This window comes from Pelophylax lessonae (genome assembly GCF_965119305.1).
Source record: "Pelophylax lessonae genome assembly, chromosome: 2".
Taxonomy (NCBI): Eukaryota; Metazoa; Chordata; class Amphibia; order Anura; family Ranidae; genus Pelophylax; species Pelophylax lessonae.
In genome coordinates, this window is record NC_138769.1 from 541,486,536 (window position 1) to 541,512,197 (window position 25,662).

General features: G+C 38.7%; 1 protein-coding gene across 1 annotated transcript in view; it reads right to left on the reverse strand.

Annotated features, from left to right (window-relative positions):
- EPSTI1 (epithelial stromal interaction 1) overlaps positions 1-25,662 on the reverse strand; it is a gene marked incomplete at its 3' end in the record, with an annotated part of 197,043 nt that overhangs the window by 41,060 nt on the left and 130,321 nt on the right. Inside the window, exons 12-16 of the mRNA XM_082248135.1 lie at positions 24,453-24,533; positions 22,025-22,078; positions 19,290-19,382; positions 5,732-5,805; positions 3,493-3,562 (exon numbers count right to left, since the gene is read on the reverse strand). Coding sequence (XP_082104261.1) covers positions 3,493-3,562; positions 5,732-5,805; positions 19,290-19,382; positions 22,025-22,078; positions 24,453-24,533 — 372 coding nt within the window. The remainder of the gene's footprint in view (positions 1-3,492; positions 3,563-5,731; positions 5,806-19,289; positions 19,383-22,024; positions 22,079-24,452; positions 24,534-25,662) is intronic.

The window sequence follows — 25,662 nt, forward strand, 5'->3', positions numbered from 1 at the left end:
TTTGCTGTCCTGAAAGCACTAGTCACATGGGCACATTCACTAAAGGAGTAGAGCATGTTTACTATTAAAGGGAATTTTCACTTACCTTAGTGAACGAAATAAAACAAAGTGAAAATTTACTTTGCAAAAAAGTGGATATTTAAAGTCTGCTCAACTTCAACGCATTTACTAAGCTAATTGAAAAAGCACTTTTGCCAGGAAAAATGCAGAGATATCTTGCCACCGTGGACACAGATTACAATAAAAAGCTGACAAACATTTTAACATTTTTTATTTTAAAGAGAAAACATTGTAATAATATATATCACGGCAGTGCTCTTGGTTTTGTATTTGTATATGTTACACCATATTTACTATGTTTATTACTTGTACTGATTTTTCACTTGTTCTTCCCTGTATCTGCATTTACTCTTCAATAAACATTAATTAAACAAAATATATATCACGACTTCTTGGGAAATATGTACATGATGATGCAGCAATATAGACATTTTGTAAACCATAGAAAACATTTCTGATAAAAGCAAACACTGATAAATGCATAAATGTTATCATCACACAAACACATCTACCATCCTGACCTTGTTTTACTAAATGTTAGCCTGCTTTGAGAGTTTTCCAGGGAACCAAAGGAAAAAAGTAATGAATTCATGAATGGATGAAGCCTGGTCATTTTGCACATGCGCAGCTGTCGCACAAATTACTAATTTATTACGATGCAACAAGTAAACATCAACAGTATGTAAACAGTGGTAGTGGGCCCTGCTGATTACACACTAGTATTTACACATTGATCCTAAGCAGTAGCCCCAGCCAAAAATGCCACGTCTTCTAGCAACAACGGATGCGAAGTGGCTTGAGTCACCTGCATCCTAGTTCCTGCCACATAGTGCCCTTTGTTGCTAGGAGTCTCCAAAAATGTGCATATGTACACCATCCATACCTCCCAACTTTTTGAGATGGGAATGAGGGACAACTATTAGCAAAAGTATGTAGGAATAGGACACAAAATTAAAAAAAAAAAAAAAAGATGAGTTAAACCCACAAGTGCTTTTTTTTAACCACTGCTATCCATTTATACTGTCTTTTTAAAATTTACAAATGCAACCATTTAGAAATTGGATGAAAGGTTTAGCACTGGGAAACACTTTTTGAAAGATAAAAAGTGCATTGTATATACAACTATATAGATCAGATTAAAATGATGGACATATGAGGAGGAAAGAGGGGCAGAGGGGACCTTGTTCCAAATCAGAGATAGTCCCTCAAAATCAGGGAAAGCTGGGAGCTATGTACAACAGTGTAAAATAAGGAAAAAAAACTTGCCTACAAAAACTGAATGTGGGCATTTTTTAACAGATCTGAACCCTGCCTTGGAATATGTGTCTAAAAGCTGCCATGTGCTTGAACAAACTGGCTATAATAGATCTGTGTTCAGATACTAAAAACCCCCACCCTATAGGTCTAAAAGCACAGCTTTTTACATCCATGTGCATGAGGCCCTAGAGGTTTTAGCTTTCCGATTTCCATAGATTAAAATAGTAAGTCCAGAGGTAGCTCTTGTGCACTTAGACGGACCTTAGACAGTTCAATAAAAGTATAAAGTATAAGTGGTTTTCAAATAAAAGTATAAAATTATCTGGTCATATCTATAAGGGTGCTGAATTTAATCGTAGCATCGATGCATCGCGATTCAGCCATCTGCCATTCTGCATCAATGCTACGACCGGCTAAATCGATTGGGGGATGATACTAAATGGTATTGTTATTTTTTCTTTAAAATGAAAAAGATATCATACTTATCTCTGCTGACTGTCTACTATAGTATCTCTGCATTGACCCTCTATTGTATCATGTCTGCAGTCTCTCCATCTCTTGTATCATGTCTACAGTCTCTGACCCTCTCTTTTATCATGTCTGCAGTCTCTGACCCTCTATTGGATCATGTCTGCAGTCTCTGACCCTCTCTTGTGTCATGTTTGCATTCTCTGACCTTCTCTTGCAGTAGGTCTGCAGTCTCTGACCCTCTCTTGTGTCATGTTTGCATTCTCTGACCTTCTCTTGCATCATGTCTGCATTTTCTGACCGTCTCCTGTAGTTGGTCTGCAGTCTCTGACCCTCTTTTGTGTCATGTCTGCAGTCTCTGGCTCTCTCTTGTACTATGTCTGCAGTCTCTGACCATCTACTGTAGTATGTCTGCAGTTTCTGACCATCTCCTGTAGTATGTCTGCAGTCTGGTACCATCTCTTGTATCATGTCTGCAGTCTTACCATCTCCTGTAGTATGACTGAATTCTCTGACCCTCTCTTCTATGTCTGCAGTCTCTGACCCTCTCCTGTAGTGTGTCTAAAGTCTCTGACCATCTCCTCTAGTACTTTTGGGGGAGCCTGGAGCTCCTCTTTAGGTTGTCGTCTGCTGTGTTTAGACTTTGCTACATGCAGGGAGTGTTGTCCTTTTTTTAAGAACAGATTAAAAAAAAAATGGAGTTCTTCTGACTGCTTGAATTTTTTTTGATGAAAATCATGGGCAGTTATGGGGATGCATCGCAGAATCGAATCAATTTGTTGACATGATAATCATGATTGAATTAAATTGTGAGACCAGTGAAGATACGCACCTCTAATATCTATACTGCAAGAAGGCAGGCATTCTGCAACTGCCTATTACATATAACGGGAAGGAAATATCTCAGTAATTAATGTGTAGGTCACATACATTACTGTTCTCTTGTAGGATTTTTTACCTGGAATCCCTATTTATACTTACATTTTTATTATAAAATTTTACTCTCCGAGTAAACAGCAGCATCATTTGCAGGTTCAGCCCTTTTTGCATCTCCCCCTGTGCTGAAGAACCCAATGCAGGCAATTCTTCTGCTTACCCATTAACCAGATGCTGGAGTTGCTAACTACACCAGGACCAAGATGTATATAAGTATTAATACTTTAATGATTATCGATGGCAGGCTGACATGTGTAGGGCACATGCACACTCAAATGCAGCCTAGCCTTAGCATTTCTCTTCTTTCTACCAATAATTTATCCCCTGTATGAACATTGGTGTGCAATGCAACCTTTGAATTATTAAGTAAAGGTAAATGTAAACATGATTAGGATGCATAAGAAGTAAATCACAAAAATCAATGTTTTTATGTAATTGAAGTGTCTCATTTCAACAGCTCCGGATCTCTTAAGGTTATTTGTTGAGAATTTAATTACACTTGGCTGTAGCTTTATTTCTCCACAAGTGAACTTTAAGCCTGCAAGAGAAGGAAAGAATTCTGTAATTTATGTCTAGGTCACATATATCACTGTTCGCTTGTAGGAGTTTTACCTAGAATCCTTATTATTACTTTATTTTGTATTATAAGTTTTTACTCGCTGAGGGTATAAATAATTACCTTGACCTATTCAATGACAACTAGAGTGTTTTATACTAAACAAAACAATATTTGAAAAAGCGTAACAAGCACCACTAATTATATATACTCACCCATGTGTTTGAATATTCTTCCTTTTTAGTGCTGAGTCTTTGGAGTTTATCCAGAAAAGCATTGTTTACTCTTTAAAAAACAAGAACATGCAGTTAGTCATTTTAAATAATTGTTTTGCAATGCTAAACACATGCTTTTACTTGCTGTGACAGTACTATCAAAATGTAACAGTCATATATGCTGAGATAGCTATGTATACAGTGGTGAATGTGAAACAGATTTAAATGGGTTTGAAATATATTCTGGCAGTAGAGGAGATGCATTCTGCACAAGAAAATAGGAATATTGATGACATTACTGTTTTCCCAGATTTGAATAAAAATGTGGACCTAACTGACCATATTTTAACTATTACAACTCCAGCAACACCCGCTGACTGACCAGATCTGAATAGCATAATTCACTGCATTTACAAGCCTTATTAATGCAAGGTGTTGGAAGCAGGTGACTAACTGCCAAGGCATTTAAAGGCTAATTTAATCTTTAAGAAAAAAAATAAATAAATAAACGCAAATGTTTTCGCAGTAAAAAATATGTATTTGACATTTTTTTTTTTTACAGGAACCTGGAAAGGATTGCACCCATGATCAGTGGATCACATGTGCAATGTCGCTGCACACCCTTCCGCCAGCTTTCTGCCCATACCTAAATAAAGGTGTAACATATAAGGTGAACTTATCCTTTACGTATATTTAGCACTACCCCTGTAGGAGTTGCAGATGACAGGGTTTCCCACTGCTGCACAACCAGGCACATAACATTTTCAGCTTTCATCCAGACACAGTGAACAGTCCTTGAGTTTTGTTTTGTGTTTTTATTAGGGGGTAATAACTTGGATGGGAATAGGAATTAGGAGATGCCCAACTTGATAGTGACAAAACCAGAGACAACTTTCTCCCTATATACAGCTCCACTTGATCCTCTGTATAGCTTCAATTGATTCCTCTATATAGCTCCAATTTATTCCTCTGTACGACTAGCAGTCTCTGTTATATCAGCATCAGCCCCTTACAGGCTAGGAACTCTCAGTCCCTATAGAAAGTAGCACAATGTGTTGTGAACTGCATCCTTGAGTACCCTCAACTCCCCTGTAGACACTGGTCCTAGCTCTACCACTGCAGAAAATGCTAGCCCACCTGGTTGCCTCTTTACCAGCACACCTCTCTGCTCCTCTGCACAAGTCTACCCGACTGACTTTCTTCAGCAGTCTACCTGACTGACTCTCTGGAGATCACCCAGGGCAAGGTTTGAAGAAAACTTAAACACACTGCTGTCTTCAAAAGAGACCTGCTACATGTGGTAGTCTCTCCCCTTGTAAATCCCTGCACCATGCTGTAGTACTCACACTGTCCTCCTTGCTCCCGCTGCCTCTCAAGAAGGACTCCCTCCAAGCTTCTCCTGTTGTCAAAATCCTCCCAGGCTAGTTCCCGAGTCCTGGCCCGAGGCAGAGTACCTCTCCAGACTATGGGGTTTTCCTCAAAGGCAATCGACAGCTTTCTCAGCTGTGCATCCCCATCTACCACCCGACTCCCCTGCCAGCATGATTCATTCCTATTTAAGGGCCCACTTAATGCCCTGCCAGGCCCACCTCCTGTGGATTGGCTAAGTGCCCCTAAATATGCAGAACAGCTATCCTAGCCTCCGCCCTCTAGTTTCCAGAATGTTCTTCAACGTTCCAAAACTAAGGGGGGGCATCAGAGAGCTGTCTGTATGAGTCATGCTGCCCTGAACCCTGACCCAATTACAGACTCGCAAGGTTTAAACATGGATCAAACAATGTTTTACCTACTCTGATGCTAGTAGCACACTAATGGGTGCTACAGTATATATAAAGCCAAAACCTTGATTGGATTGAGTAAGGATGTCAAAAACCCCTTTCAGGGTTTGGGTTTTTTTTGGCCATTCTTGTCCTATTAGGGAGATGTCTTCCACTTCTTGTCCTAGGGACATGGTAGGGAGTGGAAATCTCCCCTCTTTTCTTGATTTTCCCATCACATTCAGACAACATTCACCAGGACAAAGAGAGATTTATTTTGGAGACACAAACAGCAAGAAAAACCGACAGGGGTTCTAAATCCTTACCACTGTATCCAAAACAAAAAAAAGTTTTGGCTTTAGATACACTTTTAGAATATGTTTTGGTGTAAGGCTGAAGTAACTACTTCAAGGTTTAAAAGATGTTTTTTTGTACTTCATGTATATTTTGAATAATCTTTTCTCCTGTTCAGTGAGAGATACCTTCTACATTCTTCCTGTTGAGACAGTTTTCTTTCCTTTTCTTCCTCTTCTTTCTTCACTTCTAACAACTCGCTCTACAAAGAGAAAAAAAAAAAAAACATTTCTGTATGTGCATACAACATGGGGTAATGAAATTGTTTTCATCAGTCCTTGGTGTGTACGATGGATACTGATACATTCCTTTTAATGGAATAGGGAATGCATCATTAGGTTTATATAATAAACTATGGCACTAAAGATGCGTCAAGGTTATTACATTTGAAAACAGCCATTTGAATTTGTGTAACATACTGGAAATTACTTGTAACTCAATGGTGACAGTAGAGGTTGAGACAAATACATGTTTTCTGCCAGCGGTTAAACAATTAGGATGTGGTTCCATAGCAAGAAGTCAGTTGCTCTCTTTAATTTCCAAGTGAAGTAAGTGGATCAGAATTAGAGCTGCTGCTCTAAACAGCAATTGAATTTGGGAAAATTATGCAGGCATCTGCTACTTTTTCCTCAATTTAGGTTTAAATGATAATTAACTCATAATTAACAGGCATTTGGGTAGGTTGAGTATACCCTGTTTTAATGGCTGTATCATATTGTAGATTGGGTGAAGGTTATGCATACTCTAATGAAACCCATTCCAAATCTGCCCACTTTGTAATATATATTATTAAGGAATATTCTTACTAGTATCTGCAACTTCACAGTCAAATTACTTTTTCTGAAATTATACTTTTTTTTAAACTGATTTTTTTTTTCATGTTTTTAACATATTATTTTACAGGATTTATATATTGCCAAAAGGGTGTACAGCACTTTACAAAATAAAGTGAAACAGTAAAGCTACAATACAATTTAATGGAGGAAAGATAGGAGTGCCCTGCTTGTGAGAGATTAAAATGCAAAAGAGAGGTGCAAATGATACTAACAGTTTTAATTGTGAGAGATGAGTTGATGGAAAAAGCAAGTACCCATGTTTTTAGGTGGTGGTGTGATAGGTTTCCCTAAAGAGATATGTTTTAGGGATCATCCAAGGGTGCACATAATGGTAGAAAATCATACAGATCTGTGCAGTAAGTTCGAGGGGATGGGAGAGGCTTTGGAGAAGTCCTAAAGCCAGAGATGATGAGGGAGCTAGAGGGCAGGAGGCTTTGGAAAGAGCAAGATTTGAGTGATATTTTGAGAAAAGGTTAGTGATGTAGTTGGAGGTAGAGTTGTGGATGGCTTTGTTTGTTGCTTTTTTTTTGTATTTTTAATGTAATTGGCATGCGGAAGACAGTGGAGGGATTGACAGAGAGAGGCGACTGTCCCTAAATGGCTGGGGAAATTGGATAGGTCTTGCAGCATTCATGACAGACCAAAGAGGAGGGGAGTAGCCTGTGTATAGGTAGGGGAACAAGGACAGAGTTTACAATGGGCCAGAGATAACAAGGGAGTCAATTAGTACCTAGTCAACTTATAAATCCAAAACAGTGTGACAACCAACCAATATCAGCTAAAATGCCTGAAGAAGATATCACATTTCTTTTACACACATACATTCACATTTACACCCACCACCCCTCTCCTCCCTCAGCAAAGAACTCGGCCAGCCTCATCCACTTTATTTGTGGTGTTTAGCACATCAGCCAGAGGGCTATCCAGAGTTTCCAAGCATACTGACCAATTGTTGGTGAGTGGGAGAGAACAATGATCGGTGTTGTGTTTCTATGGATAAAACTACTGAAACTTAACACAGGCATGATACTGGTCTGTTTAAGCTGCTTTAATCACTTCCCGACCACCCACCGCCTATTTACTGTGGCAGGGTGCCTCTCCTGCGCAAACTGGTCTACGTCGTTCATGTGCAGGAAGCTAGGGGGCAAGCACGCCGCTCGGCAGCGGGGATGCCGATGCACGGGTCAGGCAGCTCCGATTGCCACCTGACACCTGTGATAGCTCCCCGCTGAGGGAGAAGGACGGGCAGCTGTTGTAAACACAGCTGTCCGCTCTTCTCCCTGAAATGATCACAGAGCTCATGTGATCCTTCTATATAGGATCACATGTCTCTATGGTCATTTCACAAGCCACGCCCCCCACATATAGAATCACTCCCCTAGGCTCACATTTAACCCATTGATCACCCATAGGGTTAACCCCTTCCCTGCCAGTGTCATTATTACAGTAACAGTGCATACTTTTTAGCACTGATTACTGTAGTAATGTCACTGGTACCCCCAAAAGTGTCAAAAATGTCAGTTAGGGTCGGATCTGTCCGCTGCAATGTCGCAGTCCCACAAAAAATTGCAGATCGCCGCCATTACTAGTAAAAAAATAAAAATAAAAATGACATAAATCTTTCCCATAGTTAGTAGATGCAATAACTTTTGCGGGTGATCAAATACCACCAAAAGAAAGCTCTATTTATGGGGAAAAAAGAACATAAATTTTATTTGGGTACAGCATCGCACGACTGCGCAATTATCTGTTAAAGTAATGCAGTGCTGAATCGCAAAATATGGCCTGGTCATTAATGGGGCAAATCCTTCCGGTCTTAAAGTGGTTAACTGCCCCCCCCCCCCCCAGCTACATGCAAAAAAAATATGGCTCTTATTTACTACAATAGTAGAAGATGTTCACTTATCAAAAGGAATGTCAGCTTTGCAAAATGTATGTTTATTTAGTAAATAAAGTGAAGCTGGATGATTGCCTGTCTCCTGCCAGCATGCTGTAGAAAAGGACACTCTCTTTCTGTGTGGGAGCAGTAGTCCTGCACTGTGCAGTGTTTCAAGAAACTCTGGGAGATCAAGAAGGAATAATCCCCCCCCCCCATAGGGGCAAATTGCACCATGCTTCATTTACAAATTGGACCCTGGGTTTTTACTTCCTCTGGATAAACTGTGGGTATAGGATTTTGTACAGTATATAGAGGTTTTTGGTTGAACTACAACCTCAATTTAAAAACAGTTGGGACTCTTTGTAAAATCTACATAAAAACAGAAAGCAATGATATGCAAACCTATATTTTATTAACAATAGAAAATACAAAGCCTATCAAATGTTTAAACTTAGACAATCTACCATTTTAAGAAAAAAAAAAAAAATAAGGTAATTTTGAAATTGATGGCACCAACACCTCTCACAACAGTTGGGACAGGGCTATGTTTATCACAGTGTAGCATCCCCTCTTCTTTTTTCAACACTCTGTAAATGTCTGTGAACTGAAGAGATCGGTTGCTGGAGTTTTGGGAGAAGAATGCTGTCCCATTCTGATATAGGATTCTAACTGCTCAACAGTTCTGGGTCCTCTTTGTTGTATTTTTCATTTCAAGATGTGACAAATATTTGCAATTGGTGAAAGGTCTCAACTGCTTGCAGGCCAGTTAAGCACCCAGACTCTTCTATTACTAAGCCAAGTTGTTGTCATAGATACAGCATGCAGTTTAATATTGTCCAGCTAAAAAATGCAAGGCCTTTCCTGCAAAAGACATCATCTGGATAGCAGAATTTTCTGCTCCTAATCCTTGATATAACTTTAAGCATGGACGATGCCTTTCCAAATGTGCAAGCTGTCCATTCCATATGCTCTAATGCAGTGTTTCTCAAACTTTTTTCGATGGGGCACCCCATTCTAAAATGCGGGACACCCAACGTTCGATTTTGATTTATTCTTTCAAAGCAAATACATCTTTGCACACTGATACTGACTAGTGTTCCAATGGTTTCTTTTCTTCCTCACTTTCCCTTCCTCATTCAGCTAATGTGACCCCAGTGCTGACAGAAAGGGGCAGAGGAGGGGAGGGAAGGGTAGTGCAGTACAGGCCCCCAACTTTCTACTTATCAACCAATTACATCATTGGTTGTTAGGATGCCAAGGGCTAGAAGGTTGTAAGGGTACACAATGAAAATACATGGCTTTATGTAACTAAAAGACAGGCTTGATCGACCCGCTGGCTTGTATACAATTTTTGAGGAATTGTAGCAATTTTGCTAAGGCACCCCTGAAGAAACCTAAAGGTACCCCTGAAGAAACCTAAAGGCAAACCAGGGTTGCAAAAGGCTGCTCTAATGCACCCTCATACCATCAGAGATCCAGGCTTTTAAACTTCTGGAAGACACAGAGCCCATGGTTGCCAAAAAGAATGTCAAATTTCTTAGTCTGACCATAGAACAGTTTTCCACTTTGCAACAGATCATTTAAATGAGCTTTGGTCCAGAGAAGACATTGATGCTTTTGGATCATGTTCAGATATGGCTTCTTCTTTGCATGATAGAGCTTTAACCTTTTGGATAGCATGGCAAACTGTGTTCAAAGGCAGTGATTTTTGGAAGTATTCCTGACCCTACGCAGTGATGTCCATCACAGAATCATGCCTGTTTTTAATTTAGAGCCTTCTGAGAGCCTGAAGATCACAGGCATCCAATATTGTGTTTCTGCCTTGTCTCTTGTGCACAGAGATTTCTCCAGATTCTTTTGATGATATTATGTACTGTAGATGATGAAAGTCTTTGCCATTTTATGTTAAGGAACATTATTCTAAAAATGTTTGACAATTTTTAGATTCAGCTTTTCAGATTGGTGAACCTCTGCCCATCTTTACTTCTTTTGTTTACAAAATTTTTGTTTGGTATAAAAAGGTGGTACAAGTAAATATAGCACATTAAGAAAAATGCATTGTAGATGGGGGTAGAAAGTGCAAAATTAGAGTACAATAGAACAAAGCAAATGTAAAAATGCCCTTCTTTACTTCTGAGACACTCTGGGTATAAAAAGAGCATTTTAGAGATTCAGTCATGTAACTGACCTGTTGCCAATTAACCTCATTACTTGCAAAATGTTCTTCCCGCTTTTCCTTGTTCCTACCACTTACTTATTTGATACATGTTGCTGCCATCAATTTTAAATTAAAATATTTTTTTCTTCAAATGGTACATTCTCTCAATTTAAACATTTGATATGTTTTCTATTTTCTATTGTGAATAGAATGTGGGTTTAAAAGATTTGCGGGCTTGTGTCTCTTTTCAACTTGACTATCTATATACAATACACTGTCAAAAGTTTTGGGGCGCATGCCTTTACACGCACATGAGCTTTAATGCCATCCCAGTTTTATGGGCCATACACACTATAAGATTTTCTGAAGACTTTTTCCTTTAGACTTACCAAAACCATATAATATGAGGTCAAACCTAAACACTTTCAATTTGTATGCAATCTGGCAGGCCCTTGCACTACAAAGAAAAGGTACATCTGAAGGAAATCTACCAACAAAAGTTGTATAGTGTGTATCCAGCTTTAGTCTGTAGGGTTCAATATTGAGTTGGCCCACCCTTTGCAGCTATAACAGCTTCAACTCTTCTTTACACTGGTGCACAGTTATGTTGGAACAGGAAGGACCAACCCCAAACTGTTACCACAAAGTTGGGAGCATGAATCTGTCCAAAATGTCTTGGTAAGCTGATGCCTTAAGAGTTTCTTTCACTGGAACTAAGGGGCCAAGTCCAACCCCTGAAAAACACCACCACACCAAAATCCCCCCTCCACCAAATAATTTGGACCAGTGCACAAAGCAAGGTCCATAAAGAAATGGATGAGCGAGTTTGGGGGGGGGGGGGGAGGAACTTGACTGGCCTGCATAGAGTCCTGACCTCAACCCAATTGAACACGTTTGGGATGTCCAACATCAGTGCCTGACCTCACACTCTGGAAGAATGGTTAAACATTCCCTTAGACACACTCCTAAGCCTTGTGGACAGTCTTCCCAGAAGAGTTGAAGCTGTTATAGCTGCAAAGGGTGGGCCAGCTCAATATTGAACCCTACGGACTAAGACTGAGATGCCATTAAATTTCATGTGCGTGGTAAGGCAGGTGTCTCAATACTTTTGACAATATAGTGTACCTATGCAACCCTCTTCTGAGTCAGAGTATGAGTATGAACTTTTCTGATTGGAAAGCTCTAGCTGTATGTAACTCAGGAGGGGTGTGTTATAACTCTGCAGAGAGACCACTGTTTCCATACAGAGAGCAAGGATGCGCAGGAGACAGGTTTTTCATGGAGGGATTCTATATTAGTTTGCAGGGGATCTTTTTCTCTACTTTATAATTAATGCTTTCTAAACTATAGGTTTGAAAATAATTAAAAAAAAAAAAAAACAATTGCTTACAATACCTGGCAGATGCAATGAAAGCAATGTAGATGATAAGCATATTTTAGAGAAAGATTAGTAATATTTAACCATTTATAGGGGTTTTATTATTGGTCTTTGTGTTATGATGGGGAGACAGCAGGAGTGCAATGTCTCAAAAAGCCTTTAAAAAAAAAAAAAGAAAATCAGCCTTTTTTTTAGTATCCACACATGAACAGTTGCAGTATCAGTGTTATTTTTTTATATGGGTTCTTGAAACTAAAATAAACATGCTGCCATCCAAAAGCTGTGCTAGAAAATACTTCAGTTACAGCACACCTCTAAGCAATTATTTCAACACTACAAGTCACATTGTCAGAGAATCGACCGCCCCGCTCCAGCAAAAGGTCAACAGAAAGGCTAATACTTGCATTCGTTTTGTGACTTTTTCTAGCAGCCCTTTCTGTATGTACGCAGAATGGCTTTTGTTGTGACAACCGATGAACTTGATGAAGAGAAAAGAAAAAAATGCTTTTAGGAGAACACCAGGTGGGAATCAAAAAGCTAATAAATGAGTAGGTTTTATTTTTTTTAATTTTACCAAGATAAATTTCCAATTATTGTAGAATGTAGCATTTGGGGTTGTTATAGTGTGTTGCACTGAAAATAGGTTTATTGACTTGCTTGTTTTGTATGTGCTATTTTAAAATTATACATGTGCACAAAGTACATAGCAAGCAAATCTAATAATTAAGGAAGAGACATTGCTATCAACAAAGACATGTATATGAAAGAAAGTAAATAAAATATAATTGAAGTAGAATTTTAACGTTTGCTGGTATGTATTATTCACTGGTTGGCCTGATTCCACCTCACAGAAACGTTAGTTTTTTGAAAAGTTGATGGCTGCGCTGGACTGACCTGCTCGATAGAGGGTCTGTGGGTGGGTGGTAGGTGAGAAAGGGCCACTTGGGGAAATTAACTCCCAATCAATCTGGCCCGACTGGATAATAAAAAGGTAGTGGACCCTTGTTAAGGGGTCTGGGCTGCTACCTTAAGATACGGGCTAGCGGTCGTTTTCCAAAGTTTCTAGTGGTAGCCGGTTAAAGGAGCGCCCAAAATCAGCAATAAGAATCCTACTTGGATCATCTTTTGATCCAAGTGGGATTATTATTGCTGATTTTGGGCGCTCCTTTAACCGACTATCTCACAGAAACAGAAGATTTGATTAAATGTTTGTTTCACCTAAATGTTCACTATCTTATCCACCTGGTAGATGCAGAGAATTATGCACTTCAGGATCCATGTGGTTCTTCACAGGGTGACTACATGGCTTGGCTACATAATGGTGAATGGTGAACGTAAAATATTTGTGATTTGCTGGTTTGCCTATTTACTTGATTTGCTCATCCATAATTATTCATTACTTCCTGAGCGATATTATGGAACCGGTACTTCTGTTGACCCAGTACATGTCTAATGTAGACAAGATCTATTTCAGCTTGTGTCAGTTTTTTCTAATGTGTCAGGATTAACTGAAACTGAACAGCCCTCAGGAACTTACATCAGACTATGGTCTAGTCCTGCTTAGACTTTGCAGGGTAAATAGGCAGAATTTCGCTTTGGACACTGGAAGTACAAATGGAACATTATACTTTCAGATAGACCTTGCTTATTGATAACAGCAGTAGCCACCACAATCTTACCAATCAAGGTAAATTTGGGGCCGTTCCCAAAAAATTCTGTCATCCAGACACTATCAGAACTTACTGCTATCTCCAGTTCAAATACTCTATTGGCCAATCATTTTGAAATATTTTTTCATTGAAGAATTGGGATGCGCAGGAGACAGGAAGGGATTGGCCAGCTTTGGCTTCGGAAAATGCAAACACTTTGCCAGTCTGAACAGGATTCAACCATGATGGGTGGGTTTGGGAGGCTGTTGCAGATATACGCAACACCTCTAGGTAACTGCATGTTATGCCTACAGCAGTTTTTGTACTGACTCTATGAAAAGTCTATAAAGGAAACCAGAGGAAGTGTGGAGCTTTGATGATCTCTTCATTTAAAAACCATAGTTCTCTGGCTATTTCCTTTTGAGTATTGTATTAACTTTCTAAATATCTGCCTCCATCAAGTGCATGCAGCAGGTACATTTTAATAGAGAGTGATCAGAACAGTGTGTCTCTATGAAGAAGCTGACAGCACTTGGAGATATATTTCTTTATTCTATTCTATTCACTCACATAAAATTAGAGGCAGTTACATCTGTGTTAATGAGGAAAAATTATGTGCCTATAACCAACACTAAAATCTCAGGATATGATATTAAAATTGTGAGAAAAAGTCTAATTACTCTTTCAAAACAGAAGTTAAAAACCTGATGTGACTCTGGAAATAGCCAGAGGATTATCAGAAGTTGATGAAACACTGGCAAGAATAAAAGGTGATTTAACAAATGTGGAAGCCAGTCAGCGTGATGATTAGGGTAATGCATAAGAGAAAAATGGTTTGAAGGAAACATAAAAGATACATCACAGGAGAGCAGAATGATTGATGCAGCAGGAAAAATGCTCAGAGAAGAAGCTTAATGCAATATTAAGTAGAGAAAAAAATGTGGTGTCTTTGTGGAACAACGATGGCAAATCTGAGCGGCTGACAGAAGTTAATGCAATAACACCTTAGTGACAGATTTATAAATGCTAGGAAAAATAAAGGTTAGCTAACAAAACTAATCAATTTTATTTGTCAGCTGCTGGGGGATTTATGGTTGAATTTCAATATACATGTCAAAGTGGTTGTATACCAAAGTCAGAAACACCCCACGGGTCAGAATTTAGGTAGACTAATGGCTGCGAGAAAATGAAAATACCCATAGTTTCTGCTGTGTTACTTGTTTCGTAGGAAAACACACACATAATTTATTTTGTATGTCTCCCATGAACAAAATATTAGCATTTATGTCTTTCTTTGCTAGGTTCTCGGGTTGTGTGATTGTGAAAGGTAATTAGAGTGCAATCTTTTTTGGAAAAGGAAGGAAGAGGGGGGGGGGGGCGATAATTCTGTGTACTTGTAGAGCAAGTCCTAACTGCAACTTTGCTGAACGCCTTTCGTTTGAAATGGTATAGTATATCTGGTATCTGGGCGAAAAATATTTTTTAATCCCCCCCCACACGCACACGCACACAAATCAGAAAATAGAGCATCAAATTTTGAATGTGATCAAATGTCACTATTAGTGAGAGGGACCTAAAAGACCTAGGGCACACATATGCCAGTCCTTATACCCACAAAATAAGCTTTATTGACTGCCACAAGCAAGAATCTAGCAAACACATAGAAGCAGGAGCACACTCTTAAAAAAAAAAATTAAACTCTGCCATTACATATGCTTTTCTACATACACAGCATACCCTAATGAGCAACTTCAGGAGTATTTATTACACTTAGAGTGCATTGGTCAAAAGTATGTTACAGAGTGCAGAAGTTAGAAGTAAAAAATGTACAACAGGATAACACAGAGAGTGCAGGGTTTAGAAGTGCGTAACATAGAAAATTCAGGGGTCAGGAATGGATAATGCACTGAGTGCAAGAGTCGGAAAAGTGAGCTATTACCCCCAAGCTCATATACACCACAGTACAGATCACCCCTATAGCCCTAAATCTCCCACCCCTTAATCTAACCCCTCCTCAGCAACCCCCCCCCCTCTCAAGTATAGACCCTGCTTCAGTACAAATTTCCCCCATCAGAGTACTTCTTGGTAAAGTCTGTTCCTTCTAGTCTGGGATTCTATAGCTAGCTTTAGTTTAGGGCACAATAACCAACATAGGCTAGAGTAAGGTTAAGCATCCAATGGCTTTTTCTGGTAGTTAGACGTCTAAGCCACGTGGTAAAAAGTTTGACTTGAGTTGCAGTGCTGCACCATGGTTTCTGCGGGTGAGAATCTCCATTCCAGGCTGGTTGGACAACAGTTGAAGTAACTCCCCATCAGTCCTGATTTTTTCTTCAGGCCTCTGAGACAAAGACAGTTACCACATCATGATCATGCTCAGGGGCCCCTGAAACTGAACTTTGCTGCAACATTCATCTGGAGGTATCTTTAATAATAACTATATATATCAGTGTATATGAGGATAATTCCAACAGGACTCTTGCTGTTCCCTTTCCTGATAATACCTATTTGTACATTGGATATATACACTATTAGTAAACTTTTCTTATATTAAATTTTGTATTTCCATACTGGTGTGCTTCTATATACTGATGGTTAATGTTATATGCTGGTTGCAGTAGTTCCTCTGCTCCCAATTACTTAGATTAGATTACTGATTCATTTTCCAGGAAGGGAATTCCTTCTGGTCACAGAGGCCCTGTCCTGGGTGGAGGCAATTACAACGTTATTAGCAAAGGTTCTGGTTTTCTTATTTACCTACAGGTTTATTGTAAAATAATGTTTGGGCAGGGCCATTTGTTATAACCCCACATTAAAAGAGGGCTATACATGCAGAAAATGTGAAGCTGGCAACAGCTCCTTTACCCAATTAGAGCCCGCTTCATCATCAACAGACTCCTCTCCTCTGGAGGGCCTCCATAGAAGTTTGTTGATGACGAAACGCATCAGAGTGTGGGCACGCGGTTACCCTGACAACCAGACACCAAGCGGCTGCTATGAGCGGGTTCGGGCCACTCCGGCAAACAGTGAGACTCCAGCGGCTTAACGAGTGTTCTGGTGTGTCATGGATGTTTGCAATTCACTGTGCTTTTTATCTGTATCTTTGTAAGTGTAATAAGAGGGGTTAAGGGGTTGTCTAATAAACTTGTTTATACGTACCCTATCAGCCCTTTTGTTTTATATATACGGTACTTCCCACATTTCCTGCCTGAGCAGTGTGAGCTGAATTATATTGGGTGGAGTACCTGCTGCATACCATTGAAGGTGGAAGGTATTCCGGGAGATATCCGGTTGGATTGAAGGGCAAAGGATATACTATTTTCGGGTGAGTGAGCATTGCCTAAGGTGGGGTCACCTGGTGTGGTGAAGGCATACAGTTTTTCTATTTCACTCTGTGGCCAAAGGCCATCCTATCCTTGAGACTCTGTTCATAGACTGTGGACTCACCTGTATATATTCCTTTGGGATATTTGACTTCTAGGGTGATTTTTTTATCCTATTAGAGGAGTTTCTACGCATCATATTCTTATATATCTATACGAAATGACCTATAATACTGTACTCAAAACAAGAATATGTAAGAATTAAAGGGAATGCTTCTCATGAAATTCCACACCTTAGGAAAGTGAACACAAAGCTATTTACAAAATATATTATATTATTATTATTTCAGGTACTTATATAGCGCTGTCAATTTACGCAGCGCTTTACATATACATTGCACATTCACATCAGTCCCTGCCCTCAAGGAGCTTACAATCTAAGGTCCCTAACTCACATACATACACAGAAGGGCCAATTTTATACAGGATCCAATTAACCTACCAGCATGTCTTATATACAGTGACATATTTAGTGAAAAAAGTCCCAAAGGAAATCTTCTGTGATATTTAATGTGAAAAAATCTTCCTGTGGTGATTAATAGATTTTTCCGAAGATAAACCCCATGGACAGGAGGGGAACACCATATGTGAGCAGTAAAAGTGAGGGTCTGCACTCACCAGACATTGAAAAATTGGAGATCGGACTCCTCATAGTGTAAAACCTTAAAGAATTTCTTTTTTTTCTATTTTGGCATAATGGAGATTTTTATCGCCAGCGCAAAGGTGTTCCTATGGGGCAAAGTATGCGCCCAATGTGGCAAATATTTTCCTCAGCAAATGGGAAAAGGAGGAGATTTTCGGAAAGCCGAGAAAGGAACTGGAAACCTACAAAAGGTACATAGATGATGTACTGATAGTGTGGAGGGGCACAGAAGAGGGCTTGAAAGATTTCCTGGAGGATATTAACATTAATGCTTATACCATCTTGTTCTCAGGTGTTTGGGATTGTGAACAAGTAAATTTTTTGGATCTGACACTATATATAAAATAAAATAAATTAGACACAAAAACATTTTCTTCAGTCACAGACCAAAATGCATATATCCCGACACCTGGTTGTCACCATCCACAGTGGAAAAGGGGCAACTGTTGAGATGGCAGAGAGAAGCGGGCCCCGGGGTGTAGCGGGGAGGATACATTTTGAGAGAGCACAGTGCGACCTTATGTTTTGAAGATGTCACGTTGATGACGAAACGTATCAAGCGGGGACGCATGTTGCGACACATTGTTCGTAGGTGGAAAGCAAGCTGACATCCAGCAGGTCTAGCTTCCACTGCTCCCATTGTACAGTGCGGAAGCCCGCACAGGAGGCTTTTTTAACTATCTTTGATGCATAGCCCATTAGGGGCTTTTAATAAAGACAGTGTTTATGGTCTTACACTACGAGGAGTTTGTTCTGCATTTTTGTTTCCTCTTTTATTTCACGTTTGGAATTTCTGATCACCGTGAAGAAGGCAGATTTGGGGACCGGCTGCAAGTTTCTACCCTGGTCACGGAGACCACCAAAGCTTTCTTTGATCCTCTTGTCGTATAAGTGAGTGCGGACCTTCATTTTTATTGTTCACATATGGTGTTCCCCTCCTGTCCGTGGGTTTTAGCTTCAGAAAAATCTATCAATCACCGCAGGAAGATTTTTTTACATTAAATATCACAGAGGTTTACCTTTGGGGCTTTTTTCACTAAATATTTCACTGTATATAATACATTTTAAATAGCTTTGTGTTCACTTTACTGAGGTGTGGATTTTCATGAGAAGCATTCCCTTTAATTCTCATATATTCTTGTTTTGAGCACAGTATTATAGGTAATTTTGTATAGATGTATATTACTTTCGAGCAAGCACTGTTGCCTGTATAGAGTAATTCACTCATGCAAACTATATAACATTGTTTACCCATTAGGTTTGGAACAGCAGCTGCAAACACTAGGTAATTTATTCACTTTATTTGTTGGCACGAGTGGGTTTACTAAATTTTGCAAGTGGTTAAAGTGCCATATGTAATTGAAATTAGTTAATCCTATGGAACTCCTTACCCCAATCTGTCCGATTATCTCCTACTCTATTAGCTTTTAGACGATCCCTGAAAACCCTCCTCTTCAGAGAAGCCTATTTTACCCACACCTAACAATTGTACTTCCATTTTCTCCATCAGATCATCACCCACGGTTATTGCCTTTTGTTTCACTTGACCCTCTGTTCTAGATTGTAAGCTCTAACGAGCAGGGCCCTCTAGTTCCTCCTGCATTGAATTGTATTGTAACTGTATTGTCTTCCCTCATATTGTAAAGCGCTGTGCAAACTGTTAGCGCTATATACTGTAAATCCTGTATAATAATAATAATAATAATTATAATAATAATAATGCCTTCTTGCATGGCCCAGGTAACAGCATTCTATATAAATACCTTTCTGTGCTGTTCTTCCTTCATCTCCTGCAGTTTTCTTTCTTCTTCCTCCTTTAGCTGTTGCTTGTAAGATCTGTAAGACTGCTTACTTGCCTGTAATTAACATTACTTCGGTCAGAATACTGAAATACTAATGGACATGATTGTTGAAAAGTTTTGTGACTCCATGTAATGAGTGCATCAAATTTTATGTAATTATTATATTCTGAAGCGTGCTGTATCTAGTTATTTTGGTCTGGAACAGAATAAGTTTGCCTTTTCCTCCACTATAGTATTTGATAATATTTAAATGAGCTTTATAGTAACAGAATACATCAGTTTTGTAATAAAAAATACAAATGATATTGTGAGCGCTGCCTATCTGCTGGCCATCTCTTTCCACAACTCCCTGGATTCCCTGCATGCTTTGCAGCGTTTCCTCTGCTCATTCTTTTAGTTTGCTTTGATTTCTAGGGGCCACATATACCATAGTACAGTCATGGCAAACCTTAGCATTCCAGTTGTTTTGGAACTACATTTCCCATGATGCTCACCTACACTGCAGTGTAGTTGAGCATCATGGGAAATGTAGTTTCAAAACATCTGGGATGCCAAGGTTCGCCATCACTGCCATAGTACCTTGCTACCTGCAAACAAATATGATGTTGATGTGTAGTGTTTCCTGTATTGTGCCTCCTGTAGTTTATTCACAAAGTTCTGATAAATGTGTGACACAAGCAATGCATATTCAGAAGGCATAGTGAACATTTGTTAGAAAAATCAAGGAACTGAATGTGTTATATTACTCAAAAAGTAGGATTTCAAACTGTAGTATCCCTCAGATTAATAAGATTAGACTAGAAATACTGTAATTTAAATTTCATGTGGAAAGGAATATTACAATTTAAAAGTTGACCATAGATACACTTTCATGTCATATACTGAAATTTGTGTGTAATGATAGGTGACCCTGCAGTTACATTATCAGGGATTAGAGTAAACAGAATAAAAATCTTATTCATGAGAGTACAAATCCAACTTTGTTGTCTTACTGTCCAGCTTTGTGGCTGTGTGATTAACACATTTGACTTAAGGAAACAGAAGGCTTGGGCTTTATTCCTGCCAGGGACACCATTTGTGGTCATTTTTACTTCTGGAAATGCTTCTAAGGCAAAATACAAGGTCATTTTGGTTGGATGCCAAGAAAGCATATCTTAACCAAAGAATAAAAATGTGACACAGCTTTCCAGCTCTTAGATGTGTTGGCTGTATATGTTTTCTTTTTTCAAGCCAAAAACACACTTCCTGTCCTAGCATGATAATGCTCACTTATTGTACTGTAGCTATGGAGAACTACTGTTGTCACCCTACAAAATACCAGCCCCTCTCTTCATTTCCAAAACTTAAGCTGTCTATACATGAGTTATTTTTTTTTATTCAACCAGTGGGATGAATGAAAGAAAATCATTTGATTCCCTCAACTATACACTCAATGGGGTGGGGAATCCCTCCCACTGAGCCTTTGTATTCTAACAGCGGGGATACTTCCTCACTGTTAAATTATACCGATCAGCACCGCTAACTATGCCTGGCGAAGCTGATCGAGAGAACATTTTCCAACAGGTTGATTGTACGCAATTCTACCCATACATGGATCGACATTTGTCTAGTCCCTGCTGAACCAGCTGAATTTAAATTCATGTATGGCTGGCTTTATTAGGAAAGTGTTCTCTCTTTTTTTTTTTATCCAAACAAGAACTTTATTGAATAAACATCAACAACAATAACAGCAGTCCAATGCCATTGTTAGAAATCATCACATACATATAATCAGAATCAGCTGACAAGATTTTTCGCAGGATCAACAAGTATAAGATATAATGACACACAGTACCTCCAATGGTAAATATAACTATTGTGTAGCTGTATTACAGACCACTTTGGTACCAGTCCCAAGTATAAATATTGAAACCCACAACCTTCAACATATACAAAGTATAACCAAAAGGTCAAAGATAAAATCACATATTTATTAATACCTTCAATGGTATATTTAACAGACCAAAAGGGAGCAAATAAGAAGAAGTTTATAGTTGGATTTACATACAAGAATCTCAAGGAAACACTAAAAACACTCAAGAAGATACAATTTCTATGCATAGTTAGCTAGAACAACTGAACTCAGACCCCAACTCTGCAAGGCTACAGTAACATTGCTTACCTTTTTTAAATGATTTAACTTAAAGTATAACTTAAGGCAAATTTTTATTTTTTTTTAGTTTTAGATGGAGTGTACAGGAATTTGAACACCTTTCTGGTTTTGATTGCTGTCCGTTAGAGGGATTTACTCTCTTTATTTGTCCTCGTGACCATTATCACCTACAGGGAACAGGAATAGAAGGGAAATCTTCCAATGTGGACACTCCTTGTGACCCTGGAGACTCACCTTAGAGGAATTTTCTCTCACTTCCTGTTGTGGTTATTGGACAGGAAGTGAAAGGGACATCTCCCGAATGGTACACAAACCCTCCCATGCTATATCCAAACTGAAAAAAAAATAAAATGTGCCTTCCATTGTACTTTAAGGATTAAAGAATATTCACTTAGCATCTGGGTCTTAACTTAGTTCAGTGAAGAAAGGGAAGAAGTTTTAAGTCAATGTACTTTTTTCAGCTCTCTTACACATGATCCAGTAGTCAATATTCACTTTAGTAAATCAACCCCTTCGACATTTGAACACTAGTGCCTGGCCCTACCTGACAAGGTTCTGTCTTTTCCACCTGCTGCCTCCTTCGCTCTTCCTCCATTCTCTGGGGATAGAAAAAAAATGGCACATTTACAATACTTTTAAGTCCTTTGCAATTACACAGGTGTAATTCTTACTTTTTGCAAACAGATAACAACCCCGCAAATAATCGGTGACTGTGCAAGAGCCGCGAATAGATGCAGCCATTGGCGACCTGTCATTATAGTGAACAGAGCTGGTGGCTGCACCTACCCGATCTTATTCGCAGTGTAAACAAAGGATTTCTGCTGCTACAATTTGTCCGGCCTTAATCGTTGGTATGAATGTAGCTTTAGGGTTATGCTAAGGGGTAAAAATTATCCCTTATGGGAAAAAGCATTAAAGTGTAGGTATGGCTAAAGCATTTTAATAGTTTTGTCCGGTTGGGGAGATTTCCTTTCACTTCCTGTCCTAGAACTATAACAGGAAGTGAGATGAAATCTCTACAAAATGATGGGTATTCCCTATTTTAGACAGTTTTTACTTGATCATCAGAAGATGCATCCTCACCTCAACTGTAACATTTTGGATTTCTCATCACTTTCTGTCTTTGTGACAACAGTCACCAGGACAAAGAGGAGAGTGAATCTGCATAGTGGGAAAGCAAACTGGCATGAAAAATGACATAGGTTTAATTCTTCCCTATTTTTTTCGAAATAAAAAAAAAATATATATCTACACTTTCATTTTATGAGTTGCTTAAGATTTAGTGATCGGATAAGGGAAGTCAAGTATTAAAATCAGCAGAAGGGTTAACTTACCCGCTTCACGCCTAAGGGTAAAACACATTTTAACGCCTAAGCACAATTTTGCAACTTTGACATGTGTTAGTAAAACCATACATATCATCACAACTACTATGTGTGTCCAGGTGGATTATACCTTGTTTTTTTAGGACAAATTTGGCTTTCATTTGGTTGTAAATGGTAATAGATATCTCCTGTTTGTTTTTTTTTATTATGAAAGAAAAACTGGCCCAAAATGGTAAAAAAAAGTATTTTTTTTAAATGTAGCTGTATATTTCTTGTTACTACCATAACCAACCACCAAAGAACAACCCAAACTAAATTTTCCTGCTCCCGACGACTGCAGCGATACCATATACGTGTATGTTATTTGTTGTTTGTACGCATAGAACAGCCCAGAAACAATAGTGCACATTTTGCTTTTTTTAATTCTACCTATAACACAATGACACTGATACTAAATAAAAATATATTTTTTTTAATCCTACTGAAAAAATGCTGACCCTGACCTTTGACTCTGACCTTGACCTTTGATCCTTACTTGACCCAAACACTAACCCTGGCACTGACCTAGATCAAAACTTGATCTAGGTATTCTTTCCTTCTTAATTTTTTATTTATTTATTTTTTATTTATTTATTTTTTTACACATAGTTGTTTGTTTCTCTCTCTGCAAAGAGAGAGATACAATGTATCTAACCTCTCCATTCACAGAGAGAAAAACACAGGGGTGGGCTTCACAGTGACTGATCACTGTGATAGCCAATCAGAGGCTATCACAGTGATCAGGTGACCTAGAACCAGGAGTTCTGGGTCCAAATTGTTAGTACAGGACCCGGGGCTCCCGCTGAGATCCTGGTCTCTGTGCGGCGTGCTCCCAGCACAAAGACAAATAAGCATATATGCGGCCCCACAGAAAAAAGCCCAGTCTAGTGAGGCTACTTATATGTGTACTGTTGGCGTCAAGGGGTTAAAGTTAGGGGCCAGGTCCTGTTGCACAATGTTTTTTGCAGCTCCAGTACAAATACAATAATCAGTTAAAAATAGCTATAGTTCCTATGCAATGGGTAAACGAAGGATACATTTGAAAAATGTACATCTGTATAGTGTGACTTTCATCATATGATAGAGAGGCATAGGTATGGTAAATAAAGAATGTATGTTTACAAAAAGCAGCATTACATGGATATGCCAATCTGCAATGCTCTTCTTTCATTTTTTTGCAATTTTCTTTCATTTCTTTTCATTAGGCCAATGACTGGTAGAAAGTTCTGTGAATAGCCCTAATGACTGCAGTTTTCTGTAAATATCAAAATTTGAAGCAGACAGCATGTTGCGTCAGGTTAGTTTGGTCTGGAATTCTTTGACATATATTTTCACCTTTTTTCCTGATGTAGTATCTGAGAGTATTTAACATCATGTACTTTATAAATCATACAGTTTCTGTGTAATGATATGTGGAGGTTAAGGGCCAGACCATGTAGGTAATGATTTATTTAGCTACAGTAAAAATATAACAAGTTAAAAGTGCTATAGTTCCCATGAAACTAATAAACTATATATGACTTCCATCATACAACAGAGAAACATAGGAATGAAGAATAGAGAGAATGCCTGTATGCATGTTTACAGAAAATAGCATTATATAGATACCTTTCTACAACGTTCTTCTTCCATTTGTTGCAGTTTTCTTTCTTCTTCCTCCCTTAGGTGTTTGTAAAATTGCTGACTTGCCTGTAATGAACATTATTTGGGTCAGTACACTGAAATAATAAGAGATGCATTGAGGAGCGTTTTGTAAATCACCCTTATTACAGCATCAGATTTTCTGTAAATACCCACATAATCAGAAGCAAAAAGCATGTTGTACCAAGTTAGCCTGGTGTAGAGTTCTTTTAACATATTGATCTTTTACCCACTGAATATAGTAATATTAAACATCATATACTGAAATTTCTATTTAATATGTGTTTCTGCTGTTCCTTGATCAGATATTACAAATATGCACTTTACAAGGACTATTATAGGTTAAAATCCTACCAATATATTTGGATTATGGACGGAGACAATGGAGCGTTTTAAGGTAACCTATGAAAACCTAAGAGAAAGACACAATCTCTGTAATAATAATTTCTGGACACAGCTGAACCCAAACACTGCAAGTCTACAGTGCTAATGTAGTTTACTGTATAAAGTTTGAGCATGGATTTCCAGTAATGTTAGGCCATATCTGCAAAGGTTGTGGCTTTTCATCTCTTGCCTCCTCTCTTTCCCCCCTTTCTGAGAATACCGTAATATAAAAACTGCAAACACTTTACTGTTGCATGGGTAAACTAAAAAACATAAATATATTGTATCATTATTTTGTATATCATGTTGAAATATTGTGTAAGTGAAACAAGGTAAAAATAAAAAAATAATAATCAAATAAAAATGGTGAAAGTTGTTCTACCCCATCCTACCTTGTTGTTCCAGGCAGTGGCCGGCAAACTCATGATACTAAACCTTGCCCTGGATGAACATATACAGGTCCCTCTCAAAAAATTAGCATATGGGCGGCACAGTGGTGTAGTGGTTAGCACTTTCACCTAGCAGCAAGAGGGTCGCTGGTTCGAATCCCAACCACGACACTACCTGCCTGGAGTTTGCATGTTCTCCCTGTGCCCGCGTGGGTTTCCTCCGGGTACTCCGGTTTCCTCTCACACTCCAAAGACATGCTGGTAGGTTAATTGGATCCTGTATAAAAAAAAATTGGCCCTACTGTGTATGTATGTGAGTTAGGGACCTTAGATTGTACGCTCCTTGAGGGCAGGGACTGATGTGAATGTACAATGTATATGTAAAAGCGCTGCGTAAATTGACA